This window comes from Gymnoscopelus braueri (genome assembly GCF_963280865.1).
Source record: "Gymnoscopelus braueri genome assembly, chromosome: 24".
In the NCBI taxonomy this organism is placed as follows: domain Eukaryota; kingdom Metazoa; phylum Chordata; class Actinopteri; order Myctophiformes; family Myctophidae; genus Gymnoscopelus; species Gymnoscopelus braueri.
Genome location: NC_137626.1, coordinates 14,909,049 through 14,925,245, shown reverse-complemented (window position 1 = coordinate 14,925,245; position 16,197 = coordinate 14,909,049). Strand labels below are relative to the sequence as shown.

At 42.9% G+C, this 16,197-nt stretch overlaps 1 protein-coding gene across 1 annotated transcript in view; it reads left to right on the top strand.

The window, feature by feature from the left end:
- Positions 1 to 16,197, top strand: part of LOC308080135 (plexin-B2-like) — a 63,054-nt gene that overhangs the window by 11,321 nt on the left and 35,536 nt on the right. Inside the window, exons 7-14 of the mRNA XM_080421895.1 lie at positions 1,005 to 1,164; positions 4,723 to 4,834; positions 8,683 to 8,794; positions 11,543 to 11,644; positions 13,221 to 13,316; positions 14,599 to 14,686; positions 15,496 to 15,680; positions 15,778 to 15,926. Coding sequence (XP_080278021.1) covers positions 1,005 to 1,164; positions 4,723 to 4,834; positions 8,683 to 8,794; positions 11,543 to 11,644; positions 13,221 to 13,316; positions 14,599 to 14,686; positions 15,496 to 15,680; positions 15,778 to 15,926 — 1,004 coding nt within the window. The remainder of the gene's footprint in view (positions 1 to 1,004; positions 1,165 to 4,722; positions 4,835 to 8,682; positions 8,795 to 11,542; positions 11,645 to 13,220; positions 13,317 to 14,598; positions 14,687 to 15,495; positions 15,681 to 15,777; positions 15,927 to 16,197) is intronic.

Sequence of the window (16,197 nt, the reverse complement as noted above, 5' to 3'; positions counted from 1 at the left end):
AAACAACAAAGTCAACAATAGTTACTGAGTAGAGGGACAAGAAAGGCAGCAGAGAGAGAGGGAACATGCAGCGAATGGCCTCGGGTCGGATTTGAATCCGGGCCTGCAAGGACTTGGACCTTGACATGTACACACTCAACCAGTTGAGCTACCGGGCCACCCATTCTCCTCTCTGACTTATGCTAATAAATGTTCCCATCATAACTATCTGTCCTTGTCTTTCTAAAGCTACATTTAGCTCAACCCTTATGAGGCGCGTTGTATCTATCGTGTTCTCAACCTTGCGTCTCCTCTGCTCGACTTGCCGTTGGCAAAGTGAGATATTGAAATAATCAGCCAAGATCAAGTACAGAGATAATTGAAATGCCGCCCAAGAAGTGCACGCACATCCAAAAATAAATCCTCAGCACAGACGGGTGCTGGATAAAAAACAGTACACGTAAAGCTGAAGGAAAAATAGCCACACAAACTGTCTTAAAAGCTCCCAAAATTACTTTATTTAGAACATTTTGACCTACAGAGGTCCGTACAAACATGAACTCGAGCATGTACTGTATAGGGGCGAGTACACAGTGTCGTTGCTGTCGGGCAGAAACCTCTTATCTCCATATTTTAACTTTTTGTGTTTTTTTGTAAATGAACGCCCTATTTGATACTACAGCGTCACACAAAAAGCATCAAAAGTAGCAGATCCACAAGCTTTCGCGCCACGTTTTCAGCTTGTAGATCTGTTCTTTTTGCTATTTTGTATCCTGAAAAGTTACAGTTTTGGACATATGAGGTTTCCACCCAACAGAGACAATATAGAAATGGACAATCAATGGTTTCAATGTTACAATTGTCGAAGTAATTTTGATCAGCCTATAGGGTCAACATTCATAGTTAATCAACAACAATGAGGATAAAAATAGAGAAATTGAGAAAACAGATCAATATCAGTGCGTGGTTATAATTTAAAAGCCCTAGCATCCTTAATGTCTCCCATTGCCCTTTTTGTCTTTCAGGTTCAGATCAACATCCGCTCCCTCCCATCCATTGCACTAACAGACAGTCTGTGCTGTGTCTTCAGCTTCTTCAGAAGCGTCGGCAAAATGACAGAATCAGGCCAGGTGTCCTGCCATCTACCCGATCTAGCTGTGTTACCGCCTACACCTGAGGACCAGGGTATGTATGACCTTTATAAGCCTGATTTATGCTTTACGGTGTCACTCGCTAAAAATCTACAATTCATTGTGAGTTTGTAGATTGGCCTATGATGGAGTAAGAATTAATCATGATCATGCATCCGTTTTGATTCATAATAGTACTGTATGTGGTGATGAGTAACTGTAGCCTCTGTTTTATTGCTGACAGGCACAGTGTAATGTATGTTTATATTTAGAGTAGCCAATAATTTTTTACCCCCTTTTTCTCCCCAATTTAGTCGTTATGCCAATTAATTTGTGTGTTGTCACTGCTGATGTATCCTACTGACTCACCTGCCAGTGAGGAGTCCTAGGCCTACTCGTCCTACTCCTCCCGCCCAACACTCCCTGCTGACAGGTATTCCCCCAGGAATACCTGCGCGTATTCCGTAGGAGTACGTGCAATGACCAATATCACCCTCCCCGCCCGGCTTCCCTCCCGAACACGAGCCAATTGTGTTCGCATAGACGCTCGACAAAGCCGGATGCACCACGGTGGATTCGAACCCACAACCTCCGTGGTGGTGGGCAAGGACTTTGCCACCCAAACACCTCGGCTAATGCAATATTAAGCACAATCATTCTCGACCAATCTAAACATATTAAAGCCATAAGAGACATGTAGAAAGCCTCTTCCAACCCTCTTCGCCAAATCGCCGCTGTAAAATCACAGTAAACCACGGCCTCGTATGGATTATTGATTTTCTAAAAGGGTTACCAATAATAATGACAATTTCACTGCAACAATAATTTCTGCAAGAAAGTAGTCCCTAACTGCCAGCACAAAGGCACAAAGCAGGAAGGTGCTGTGGAAGGCACAGAGTACACCTAACCCATCTATCATCACACCCTAACCCATCTGCCTAGTTTAGTGATTTGTACCTGGACAAGACCGAGCTGATGTTCCTCCCGGGGAAGGGCTGTCCGCACCGAGACATGGCCATCACCATTGATAATGCTGTGGTGACCTCAACTCGGACTGCGAAGAATCTGGGTGTGACCCTGGACGATCAACTGACGTTCTCGGCACACATCGCATCAGTGACAAGGTCCTGCAGATTCCTCCTCTACAACATCAGGAGGATTCGCCCCTTCCTCACGGAGAAGGCAGCCCAGGTGCTCATCCAGGCTCTTGTCATCTCCCGCCTGGACTACTGCAACTCCCTCCTTGCTGGTGCTCCGGCATCTGCCATCAGACCTCTGGAGCTTGTTCAGAAAGCTGCGGCTCGTCTGGTGTTCAACCGCCCCAAGTTCTCCCACACAACCATCCTTCTCCGTTCTCTACACTGGCTCCCCGTAGCGGCTCGCATCCAGTTCAAAACCCTGGTGCTAGCCTATAGGGCAGTGAAAGGAACAGCTCCTTCTTACCTCCGGGCTATGGTCGATGCCTACACCCCTGCCCGACCACTTCGGTCTGCCACCTCGGGGCGACTGATTGCCTCGTCACTCAAGGGTCCTTCTGGCCGATCCACACGGTCACGACTCTTTTCTGTTCTGGCCCCACAGTGGTGGAATGAACTTCCCACTGATGTTAGGACAGCAGAGTCACTGCCCATATTTCGCCGCAGGCTGAAAACCCACCTCTTCAGGAAACACTACCCTTCCTCTCTGCCTGGCCTACTTGTTGTTAACTAGTTGTACGAACGCTTGTTTTCTATTGTTGTATTGTTTATTGGATCTTGTTTAGTCGATACACTTATTTGTTTTAGCTCATGCTCATTTGATTTAGCTATTTTGTCTCATCTGTTTAAGGAAATAGGTAGCTGATATATTGCACTTTTACCTTAGCGCTAGGTATACTCTTGGTTGCTTGTTTTTGCAGAAAATGCACTAAAGACTTCTGGTGATTAGTAGTTTTCGTTCCCTACCTATGTTGAATACACTTATTGTAAGTCGCTTTGGATAAAAGCGTCTGCTAAATGACTGTAATGTAATGTAATGTAATGTAAAACCTTGCACACGCAGGACAAAAAGGAGCGTTCCTCTTACCTTGCCATATGAAAAGCAAAGTCTTGAATGATAAAACATAAATGGAACGGCACAGTGAATAATGCACATAAAACATTGGCACAGTGATAATGATTATGTACATGTGGTCTTAGATGAGCTTATCAAGCATTTTACCATGTCAATCCACCTGATCGATTGGGTGGTTAATCAGAATGAAGGACTGGAACGATTTGTTTTAGCATTATTCATTCATTTATTTATTTAATGCTCCGGTATCAGATTGGTACTCTGTGTCAAACGATACACAGGTTTAGGGCACCTACCATCACGGTAACGATTGAAGACATGAAGTTAAAACTAAATCCTAACAGGTCACTTGAAGGGCAAGTTCACCAGTGTCGTTCTGTCATGAGCAAGACGTAACTTGTACATACATTATCTGTCAAAAGGATAAAACACAAACAAGGCTCAAGAGCTTATTTCCAATTTGGTCCTTTGAGTGCAACTGTCTGTATAAAGTGAGTGCCATGACTGTATGGGGGAGGAGAAATAAACAGACATTTTTAATCAATAATAAATGCATTCATACGATTTCCACATACTAGACACAACTAAAACAGCAAAAAACAGCATGGGTACTGCTGTATAATGGAACCAGTAATTGATGCTTAGATCCATCTGCTACTGAGGCAGCCCTTTAATTGTTCTCTCTGCACTGGAAAATCATTGCCAGCCTACATGAAACTAATTGAAATGCATCATGTTACGTAGGCAGGCAGGCAGGCTGTGATTTTCCAGCTCAGAGAGAGCATGCTCTCCACTCACAGAATGCATCAGGATGTGTTCACTCCTCATAATAGAATAGCAGGATTCACGTTATGCATAGGCAGAGTTACCATTTGATTGATTGATGTCTTTATTGGTCATGAAATAAAATCAGATGTCCATACATCTGTAACAAACATCTGATCCACATCTTTAAACGATTCGTTGATAAAGTAGTAACACTTTACTGACTTGATAGTGTGTATTTTAGAGATATTGAATGATGAAGCTTTAGGTCCTGAATGTTTCATTCAGAGGTTGTTCTTGTATTCTACGTTCTTCTGTATTCAAAGTATAAATGATAAGTGAACGTCTCACCTATCCCCTGTATCTAGAAACGCACGCACGCACGCACCACCACAAGTGGTATTTTATTTCCAGAACATAGGGCCCATTTTGGGTTGTAGACGGGAACCCAGTTGCAGACTTTGGCTACACCCGTTTGTTCCATTGTAGACCTGCGGAGCAGCATTGTCTCACCGTCTGAAAGGCATCTGAATAATCTGAACATTTATGGAGTGATCATTGATGAATGAATTATATGCACGTGCGCGTGTGCGTGTGTGCGTGTGTGTAAGTCAGACGCGGACATGAAAGGGAGCGAGGCGAGCGGGGGAAACTTCATGCTTTGTATGTCTACATTCAATCAGAGGAGAACATAATTTCCCCTACTGGGTACAGCAAACAGAGTCTCTCTTTCTCTCTCCTCTCTCTCTATAAATTGTTATCTCTGAACCCACTCTTTTGCTGCTGTGCCTTCTAGACTTTTTGGCGGTGCCCATCAAGGTCATCTTCAACGAGAGCATAGAACTGGCGACGCGGGAGTTCAAGTTCTATAATTGTGCCGCCACTGTGAAGAGAGCTGCCAACACACCGTGAGTCAGCCATCCCTCACTCTCTCTCTCTCCTCTCTCTGTTTGTCTAGGTGTCCAAGTGTGCACCCCACAGCTGTCGGGTGGAAACCTATACAAATATTTTGCTTTATTCCCATGACAGTGGCATCTGCTTCAGGGTACCCTGAAGAAGATGCTGAAATGTTGGTTTTCATTCCTCTGCGTCCAGAATAAAATATTGGCACTTTGGCTACCAGTGTGTGTGGCCACCTTCTTGTCTCATGAAGACAATCATTTGGATTCTTTTGCCGTTGGTGGGCCGGCACCACTACAAGGATCCTTCCTGTGCATAGTGAAGAGCGCACGCACGCACGCACGCACGCACGCACGCACGCACACAGGATCACGCGTCAAAATCAGTTTGATCACTTTGAACTAGGGGTGTGCCGATATATCGTCCCGCGATATATCGTGATACGTTTTCGTGACGATATGTATCGTTTTGGGGGAAAAAAATATTGTTTTTTTTGGGGTCAGGTGTCACACTATTGCCCTATTTGGATTCAAAACGGCTATTGTAGCTGAAAAGCTACAAGTTTGCATGTCTGAAATATGCAAAAACAGAATTATTTGTTTGCATTTGTTTTTTTTCTCCCCATATATTTTCATAATAAAAAAGTGCGTATCGTATCGAAATCGTATCGAAGTTGTGAGCCCAATATCGTATCGTATCGTTTCGTGAAATTAGTGTATCAGCACACCCCTACTTTGAACCTATATATTATTTGGCTACTTCTACTTCTACTCCTTTACATCTCAGAGGCAAATATTGTACTACTCCACTGCATTTATTTGACAGCTTTAGTTACAAGTTACTTTGCAGATATACTAATAATCAATCAAATTACTACGATTTTTTTGTGTTGAAAAAAGCGATTTGACTCGCCATGAGCTTGTAGATAGAAAAAGTAATTGAAAAAATATGGCCCCCTCACGCATTAGAAGGACAATATTAGTCACCAGAACCAGGGATGAGTTCTTTCAATTAGTCTTAAAAATGTAGTTTGAAGTTACAATGGGCCTCATTCACTAAGCTGATAGTGTAAATAGTGTGTAAATAAAGTTACTAAAGGGGCGTTTACTTTCTCTAAGCACAAATTGACGTGCAATTCACAAAAGGTGGTGTAGAGACCTGATATGTTTGGATCACAGGTGTATCTAATTTTTGTTTGAGAGTCAGAGTTAAGCTCATGTGGAGATCATTTGCATTCTTCCACGCCCCATTTAAGACCATAAAAGGCAACCGGAAACATCCAAAGTCAAAACGACAGGTGGTAGCTGGGGTGGTGGGTGATGAGCAGCATTTTAGCAAGACGCAATGATAGCAGCAGCAGCAGCAACAGTATGAGTGCAGCAAAAGCAAGCAGGATGAGAAGTGTGAACTTCCAGCTTAAATAGAGCGGTCTGAGAATGAAATGAGTGTGATTGGATGGGTGGATGTGTACTGTACGTGGAGCTGAGCCGGTCCAATGGTCGGCCACCAACAACTGCACTGAGTTCCCTGGCAGAACTTGCTCTGCGCATGACTCTGCCAAGCGTGATGCTCATATGAATCAGACTCGTTAACGTGGAAAAGTACAAAATATGTGCGTAAACAAGCTTAGTGAATGAGGCCCAATGGGTTTATACAGGAAGGGGCGTGTCTGATATGAATACATGAATGAATGAAGGGGGCACTGTGGCGCAGTCGGTAGCGCTGTCGCCTCACAGCTAGAAAGTCCTGGGTTCGATTCCCGCAGGGGACGCTGTGGGCGCTGGGGGCGTGTTCTCTCCTCCGCGTCATCAGTGCCCATACCCTAGGTGGGGTTGGCGAAAGGGCCTTTCTGTGTGGAGTTTGCATGTTCTCCCCGTGTCTCCTAGGGTAGGTACTAGAGTTCTCAAAGTCTACCCGAACCCGACCCGGCCCGACCCAACGTTTTCGGGCCGAGTTCTGTCTGAATGTGTATTTATCTATTATGAAGATGGCGCTGACGGCGCTGACTGACTGGCGTTAACTTGCACTGTGCTGCTCAGGGCTCAGGCAGCAAAGCGAGAGAGAGTAAAAAAATCGATTCTGGGCGAGCGTTCCGATGGTAACCGGAACGCTCGCCCCAAAACACACTCGCCCCCATTCATTTCGCGGACAGAGGCCGCCGGATTAGACCCGGGGCGAGTGTGTTCAGGGACGAGTCTTCTGTGATTTCATTCACCACTTGTTTACAAGTCGAATTTGGGGAAACAAAATAATTAGGAGCTCAAAAACATAATGAGAGGATACAAGAGATTATAAAAGTATTTTAAAACAGTGAAACCTACCGAGGAAAAATAGACAGAAAGTGATAATTTCTGCGACTCCAGTACAAAAACCCACGGCAAATAAAGTCAATCTACACCAGCCTTCAACAATAGCGGTACATTCAGTGGTCAGGTTCGTTCAGAAATCAATTGAAGAACGCAGGAGCTAGCTTTCCATATATAGCCACTCGCGAGAACGTGCATACACGCAGTACACTACACATGTGTCATTGTTTACGTCGTCATATGGTTTTAATTTGAAGGTTTAACAGGATGTTCAATGTGTTTTTGTGAGTTAAGATAACTGACCAGCGTGCTCTATGCCGGCGCGCTGTGTTAAGTTACACAAATGGTGGAAACAGTGCTCTCTGATTTTCACAATAAAATGTTATCCACCCGCGTTTAGTTCAGTATTATAATATTTTTCACCCAACACGTGTAAACTTAAGCTAATAGGTTAACAACAGTCTCGAGTCGGTCTCAGACAGTCAGGGGGGGGAGAGGAGACGGAGACTCGGTCTAGAGAGGCAGAGAAATGCAGACGATGCATTGCATTGCACAGAGGTGTGTCCGTGAGCAACACAAGGATTTAACTTAATTTAAATCAGCACAGTGTAAGTTAACGTCAGTCAGCGCCGTCAGCGCCATCTTCATAATAGATAAATACACATTCAGAACAGAATAATATATTTTTTTAAATGATAAAAAAAAATCATATATATATTTTTAGCAAGATACATACGTCCAAAACCGTTCCTTTTTTTATTAGTATTTTAAAAAAACATTTAAAATAGTGAAAATAGCCGATCTACAAGCTCACAGTGCCTTGTGATGTGAGGTGTTGTGAGCTTGTAGATCGTATCGTATATATATATATATATATATATATATATATATATATATATATATATATATATATATATATATATATATATATATTTCACTACTTTTGTGTGACACTCTTGTAAGATGAAGTAGGGGTATTAGTTTACAAAAATAACATAAAAAATTGAAATATGGAGATGACGTTTCTGCCCGACAGCAACGATTCCTTCTTTATTCTTTATCCTGTCTTAACCCATTAAGACTGTCATTTTAGTTATTATGTTTAGATATTCCAATTCAAATAGCATTTATACAAGGGGGGTGCAATCTACTGTGTATCTTTGGCAGCCTAGGACATGTACATAGGTTGGTTGTAAGAGGCTTGACAACTTAGGATGCCAAAAAAGCAGCTAAACGGCTCGCACAAATCTGTGCAATCTCTTTTACTATCGGTAGCCATGCACCAAATATGTCAAAGACGCTGTTACTTGTACCCCTGAAGGGTGTTTGGGTATTTGCTGACTGTACATTTTTTTACAGCACCTTGTAAATATCTGTCCTTGTATTGTATCTCGTGTGTGTGTGTGTGTGTGTGTGTGTGTGTGTGTGTGTGTGTGTGTGTGTGTGTGTGTGTGTGTGTGTGTGTGTGTGTGTGTGTGTGTGTGTGTGTGTGTGTGTGTGTGTGTGTGTGTGTGTGTGTGTGTGTGTGTGTGTGGGGGGGTGGTGTCCAGGTGCATATCCTGTGTGAGCAGCCAATGGGAGTGCCAGTGGAACACACTGGATCATACCTGCAGTGACATGTATGACACCGTGACGGGCCCCAACATCATCAAACACCACCAGGTGAGTGACCCCTCGCAAGCTGTATTCCCATGACAGTGGCTGCAAGAGCACTGCTGCCAGATTGTGCAAGAGAAACAAGCAGGCCCGGTCTACGAAAACAAGCCCAAAAAGAAGGATCATGCATCAAAATCAGTTTTAACACTTTAAAACTATATTCATTGGCTATTTTTGTGAAAAAAAAGTGAAACATTTTAAATACACAAACCTTGTATGGGGGGTCCCTGGCACAAATGGTTTTCAGATGGGGGTCTGCGGACAAATGCATATTAATTTGGGGGTCCTTGACATGAAAATGTTTGAGAACCACTGGTTTAAACAACATTAGGAAGCAAGCCCAAATAAGCAATGACACTTTAGAAACGGGCCCCCCAAAAAACGCCACCCACAACTACAGTATATTTACAATTTAGGCATTTAGCAGACACTTAATCCAGAGCGATTTACGGTAAGCAGGTAAATACGGAGTAATACATCAAATGCAAGCGACTTAACAAGCGACTTTACAGAAAAACAAGTCTTAATAATAAGCAGACTTGGCAACGCTGCTGAAGAGCCTGCCTGCTATGAAGGTTGACTTGTGATTGACACATCACATTCCCACCATGTCAGTGTGCATCTGTTTTGAGATGTGCTTGAAAGGACCCTCAATCTTAACCACTTGAACCCTACGGGTAGCGTCCCTATTCTGACTGAGCATGTCATTGTGGACGAGCACTCTGCAAACTTAGCCGATCTACAATCTCACAACGGGCGTTGTGAGCTTGTAGATCGTCTATTTTCGGCAAAGAGATTTGGGATAAAGGGAAAAAAGGAGGGGACCAAGTACAGACCTTGTGGTTTACCTTACCTTATTCACCTCAGGAGTTACATTTTGTTCCAATGGGAGGGGGTAACTGAGGTTTAAGTTTGTTTTGAGTTCGTGTCAGGACTTGCTCTGCCTTCTCCTTCTGTGTCTGTCTACTGTGCAGTCACATGAAGCCAACATGCCTCAAAAGTAAATGATCATAATCATAATGGCATGCAATTGATTTTTTTAGCACCTTTTTGTAAAAATAATAATAATTACATTTTATTTTTTTATATCACAAACAACCACACAAATATGACAGAACAGAACAAAGCACACAAATGCCAAATCCCAACAAGACAGCAATCACAGAGAAAGGAACAAAAAAGCACTTTGCAACACATCACACAGCCACTGAAGTACAAGGCAGGAAGCACAGAAATTATACGTATGCAAACATATTATAAACCAACATTCAAATGGACTAAAGACCTCTACACACTGTACGATATTTGAAATGGTCGGCGAGTGAACAGATCGTTAAGCATTTCACATTGCACGAGTTTCTCTCCTGAAATCGGGCTAAATATATCGTTGTGATTCTCGCACGATTGATTGCTCGGTGACAGGGATTCACTGATTACAAGATATTTCACCACGATGTGATCCCGACCCAATACATACATTTGTTTTTATTCCAAACGTCTCACGAAAACGTGAAAGGCTACCGTGATATATGCGCGAGACCGAGACAAGACGCTAATGATTGACATTAAATAATTCTCAATTTCTCTGTATTTCTCTCTCTCTCCCTCTCTGAAACAAACGTTTCAAGTCAACCAGTGTTGCCGTGTCTGCTTATTATAAGCGAGTTGCTTGTAAAAAATATTGGTGGTTTCTTTTTAGCTTATTTCCAAAGTGTAGTTGCTTATTTGGCTTTATTTCTTAATGTTGCTTTTTTTCTTTGAAAATAGCTGCGACGCGTTGTGAGCTTGTAGATCGGCTATTTTATTTGTATATAGGTTTAAAGTGCTCATGCAGCCTATAGTCGCTTTTGTTCGGCTTGTTTTCATAGACCTGGTTGCTTATTTCTCGCGCAAAACCTGGCAATACTGTTCAGAGACACATACCTGCGTCACACACACACACACACACACACACACACACACACACACACACACACACACACACACACACACACACACACACACACACACACACATACACACAGCTCTCTCTCTCTCTCTCTCTCTGTCTGCAAGCCCTATTCCTCTCTAATAATAAACAGCCCCATTGTCGAGCAGGCTCGCTCACTCTATCAATCTGTTTATCATGTTTATCTAATACAGGACTGGACTGTCTGTACGGTAATATTGCGGTTCTATGCGGGAGGACTAGCCACGGACCGGTGCGTGGCTTCAATGTGCTCTCATTGGCTGTAGCACGGCTCTCATCGGATCCGACAAACCCAAATATCCAACATGCTAGAAAATCGGGAACCGTTCGCCGACCACAATTTATCGGGGTGTTTCTTCTCGGAGTACCTTACACACTGCGCGATCAACACCTCGCCGAGGAACGCCCGATCTGGACTGAGATCGGTGGTTTTCTCGGCGATCACCAAAAAATATCCCTGAGAGCCAAATCGGGTCAAATATCGTACAGTGTGTAGAGGTCTTAAGGGGGGGTCTGACATACTGTAGCTCTGTGCTTCCTCTACAAGGACACTAAACCCCAACCATGTTTATGCTAGCATGTTTCAGCATCTGCCCTATGTCTTCTTTGAGGGTATGAATATGAAAAAGTTGCTAAAAGTAAGGTTTATATTTAGACATCTGCATGCTTAAATGCGCAATGTGCAGTTGGATGATTATGTGTTCTTGAAAGTTAGGTACATTTAAAAATGTAAAGTCTGAGAGAGAGGCGGCAGATGTTTTATGTCTGTTTTCATCTCCACTCAGGAAGGAAATTGTCCTCGTTTTGAGAACCCAGACCCCATGCTCATCCACGTGGGCTTCAAGACCCTCATCAGCTTTGAGGGCATGCACCTGGACGTGTACAAGGTATGTCAATCAACGGCATTTGGGTGTACAGAAGTCATCCCCTGGGTCACTGAAGTAATTTCTCTATGGAGAATAACATTGGGCCATCTTAGAATCGTCTCATATAAGAATTGTGGTCCTAAAATAAACAATTTGCTATTGTCAGGGAGGTGGCTCTGTATCGTTTACGATAGTCAGTCACTCAAATTTGATACAGTCTGTTTCTGGCGAAAATTTCATTAATTCGGTGGCGGTAATGTAAACGTTTTCTCGCCGCCAGTTGATGCTTCGTATCCATATGAGTCAAACCGCCGTGCTCATTTGTTTATTTTTGGAACACAGTTCTTATATGACGTGATATTAAACACGTCTATGGTAATTCAGAATGGGGGGGGGGGAAAAACATGACCCAGGTAGGATGCATAAATTACATCCGACTTTGGTGCTCTATTCAACTCAATCCCTCCATATTAGGCTTGATTTATACTTCGTTGCACGCCGCGTTGCACATGCTTTAAGTTCACATCCTGAGACATCGTAGACAGGCAATCTTCGGTGAGTGACACCATCATACAACAAAGTAGCCTATAAATCATGCTTCAGAGTCCAGAGAGTGTCCAGACTTAGACACATGTTTAGAAATCAGATTTGGATCACATTTCAAACCACCTAGGAATGGGGTTCAAATCTGATTTGCCAAAATCGGTTTCCATGTGTTTTTTTTGCTGTTCACAGTTGATGAAAAAACAATCTGACTCCAACCTGAGTAGGCCAAAAATGTTATTTGGGATAGCATTACAGTTTACTGACAAACAGTCTACGCACATTCATGTATCTAAATGTACTAATTTAATTTACTATCTAAATCCAGGAGTGAAAAAAGGAGGATCTTTCTTGCTTTCTTTTTAGATACAATATGGTAGTATAGTCTGCTGTCTACGATGGGGTGGGGTGGGGTATTGTTGCTGTGAACACTGGATCTTGTGGGTGTTTTATGTTTGTTTTTGTTTTATGTGTAATGTGTTTTAGATGTTCTTAACCTATTAAGACTGTGTGTGTGTGTGTGTGTGTGTGTGTGTGTGTGTGTGTGTGTGTGTGTGTGTGTGTGTGTGTGTGTGTGTGTGTGTGTGTGTGTGTGTGTGTGTGTGTGTGTGTGTGTGTGTGTGTGTGTGCGAGTGCTTTCATTTTAGTTATAATTTTTTGATATTTAAAAAATAGCAGATATGCAAGCTCACAGCACATCAGTTCGTGCCGTGCTGCGAGCTTGTAGATCTGCTATTTTTGAAAAATATTGAACATTTGTGCAAATCTTTGAATATATACATTTTTAACTGAAATCTTTGCTTCTAGGGGGTCCCCGGAACAAAATATTTTGAGATGGCGGTCCGCGGCCAAATCATTTTGGGGGTCCTTGACATGAAAAAGTTTGAGCACCACTGATATAGCAACAGGCGTTTTTCAGAAAACTGTTTGTAGAATCGGCCTCAGGTCTTAATGGGTTAATCTAATCTAACACAAATCATCCACTTTGGGACAAATAAAGTTGACCTTGACAAAGCCTCTTCCTCCTCCTCCTCCTCTCTGTCTTGTTCTGCAGGGGCGCACCTTCACCATTGGCACTGAGCTGATGAGGAACACAGAGGAGGCGGTCATCGTGGAGGGAGGACATTTCTACAGCTTCAGAGGTTTCAATGTCAGTGTTGCTGATTGCTGTGCATGTGACCTGCATGTAGCAGTAGCTCAGTAATGGTCACCCCCGCCCCCTGAGCCCCAGTCCAAGATTTTCTCGCACCTTGACCGACGCGAGCCCAGATCTCAAACGCTATACAGAAAAGACAGAACTGTGCACAAAGGCTAAACTAGGCCTGTGTGGTAGTGATACGTTTAAAGTTGCAATGAGCTATTGTTCCAAGGTTTTGCCGACCCAAATCTGATCAAGTAATTTGCTTTCGAGTCTCAAAGTCAGTACGCAATTAAGTCAAGTCTCTCACAGCAGAGGAGTTTCGTGACTTAAATCTTAAAACCTTAAATCTGTGTTGAGTCTTAAGTCTCAAGTCTCCACCTCTGAGCTGTCACCCTGTCACTGTTCCTCTGCTGGCAGTGCGGACCTGTCCTGCGCTTAGTGCTTAGCTGGTTTGTTTGTTGCTCTCAATACAGTTACAGTACCTGAAGTTTATTGGTCATGAAGACCCCAGTGCAGTGTGTACCTCAACTCAGCAGGGGGTAAATGACTTGTGTTGTGTTGTTACCGCGTGGCTGCGAAGCAGTTCACTGTCCTTTAAAGTCTGTTGGCATTGCAGCCAGTGCTCAGTTAAAAGAATGCATGTAAACTGACTGTGTTCCAAGGGTTAGAAATCAGATCACCACTTTAGCTCCCTTCTTTGCAGTTCCTTTGATATTCTCTAGCCCCTTCTAATGGCCAGACTCTCCCTATACCGGGAGATCTGGCAGCTCTGTCTTCAGATTGTCAATTCAAGCATAATCAACCCCCCCCCCCCAGCTATGTTATGTTCTTTTCTTGCATTGATTTCCGTCAGTTGAACGTCTGCCAAACTGGATATCGTCACTGTCGGGTGGAAACCTTGTTTGTCCAAGACCGTTACTTTTCAGGCAAATGAAAAAAAAATCAGACAACTTAACCACTACTTTCACTTTCACTTAAAATAAATCTGAAATAGGGAAAATTGCAGATCTGCAAGCTCGTCACCTTTTGACGTGTTGTGAGCTAACTTGATTGGCTATTTCCTCTACTTTTGCACGACACTCTCGGATGACAAAGTAGGGCATTCATTTATGAAACAAAAACGTAAACTGAAAAACAGATACAAGGTTCCTGCCCGACGGCAACGATGTGTTGTTTTGTTTTAGTGTTTTTCTTTCCTCAAGCAGCGCACACAGTTTTCTGCTAAAAAGAAAACTGCCATTAAACTTCAGCGCTCTCTGTACTTTAATACTATTCTATTCTAATTCCTCAGTTTTCCTACGACAAGTTGCCAAATACCACCATTTTGTTCTACGTGAAGGACCGGGAGACGGGCAAGAAGATAGACAGCATTCTGAGCGGTACGTTGGCAGTGGTGGAATGTAACTAAGTACATGTACTCAACTTTAGTTACAGTACAAGTTATTTTGTAGATTTGTATTATTATTTCAAAACACATATTATCCATTATCCTTTATTTAAATCACCCTGTGTCTGTATGATGTTGGATTCCAAATGCGAGTGCCACATCACAGTTGCCTTCGATCCTAAATTGAAAATTAAAACCGAGAAATGATTTGGTTAATGGTTAAACTATTTTTAAAACATCACTCCAATAGGATTGGACACACGCTATATTCCTAATGTACTCACTTTGGAGGATGAGTGCTTCGTTTATAATGTTTTAAATTGTCTCCTGAAGGAGCCAAGAAGCTTTCTGTCAGACATGAAAGCGATGATTTTCATCATGTACTATATTTATTAGGATGCAAATTGGAGCCGGACCGATGCCAGATTTTTGGGTCCGATACCGTTCCCGATTTTTGGAGAGTCCTAGACCACTGATTACTGATATTTGTATCTATATTATTTACAAACTTGCATTTGTTTTTTGTTTTTCAAAAATAGAACATTCAAAAATAGCCGATCATGTCCATCGGTTATTTTTGAAAACATTAGAAAATGTGAAAAATGTATAAAGATACGGCCAAATTAGGGACTACTTGAAAAAGTACAGTAATTGCTGATACTGATGTCATAAAAAAATAGTCAAATAATGGCCAATACTGTATATTGGCTAAACGGATTGGTTTGTGGCTCTAATGAAAATTCAAACCAAGATGTGCATCTTTTCTTGAATGTGTCCTCTCTCTGTCCTTCTCCCATACAGTAAATCTGTACAACTGCTCCATGGGCAGAGAAGACTGCAGCTTGTGTAAGAACACCGACCGCAGATACCAGTGTGTGTGGTGCGCCCGGCGCAAGGCGTGCGTTTATGGGAAGCTGTGCGCCTCTGATCAGCGCGTGGGCGAGGACCCCAACAACATAGAGTGTCCGGACCCCCAAATCACTGATGTGAGTAGCTGTGCTTATCTCCTACATATAATTTTAGGAATTTCAGTCAGTCAGTCATCACTCAGTCCTCAGTCAGTTCTAATTTTTCTTATTGCAGATCATCCCACGGTTCGGCCCCATGAAGGGAGGCATCTACATCACTATCCGCGGCTCCAACCTGGGCATCCAGAAGGAAGACATTAAGAGCATCAAGGTGGTGGGAGAGCCCTGCAAGCACCTGACTGACAAATACTCTGTCTCCACCAGGTGATTATCTACACACATGCACGCACACACACACACACATTCTCTCTCTGTCTCTCTATCTCATTAACTTTCTTTCACAGTCTTTCTTTGAGATCCAGCGCCGCGTTTGCCTTGAAGTGGCTGGGTGCAGATATTTGGATTAGCTGATTATGCCCAGCTTATTGATCAAACGGGCCCTTCAAGACACAGGACCATTCTCTTAACCCATTAAGACACGCATCTGTGTAATTTTTAGATTTCTTTGGCTATTCAAAAACAGCAGATATACAAG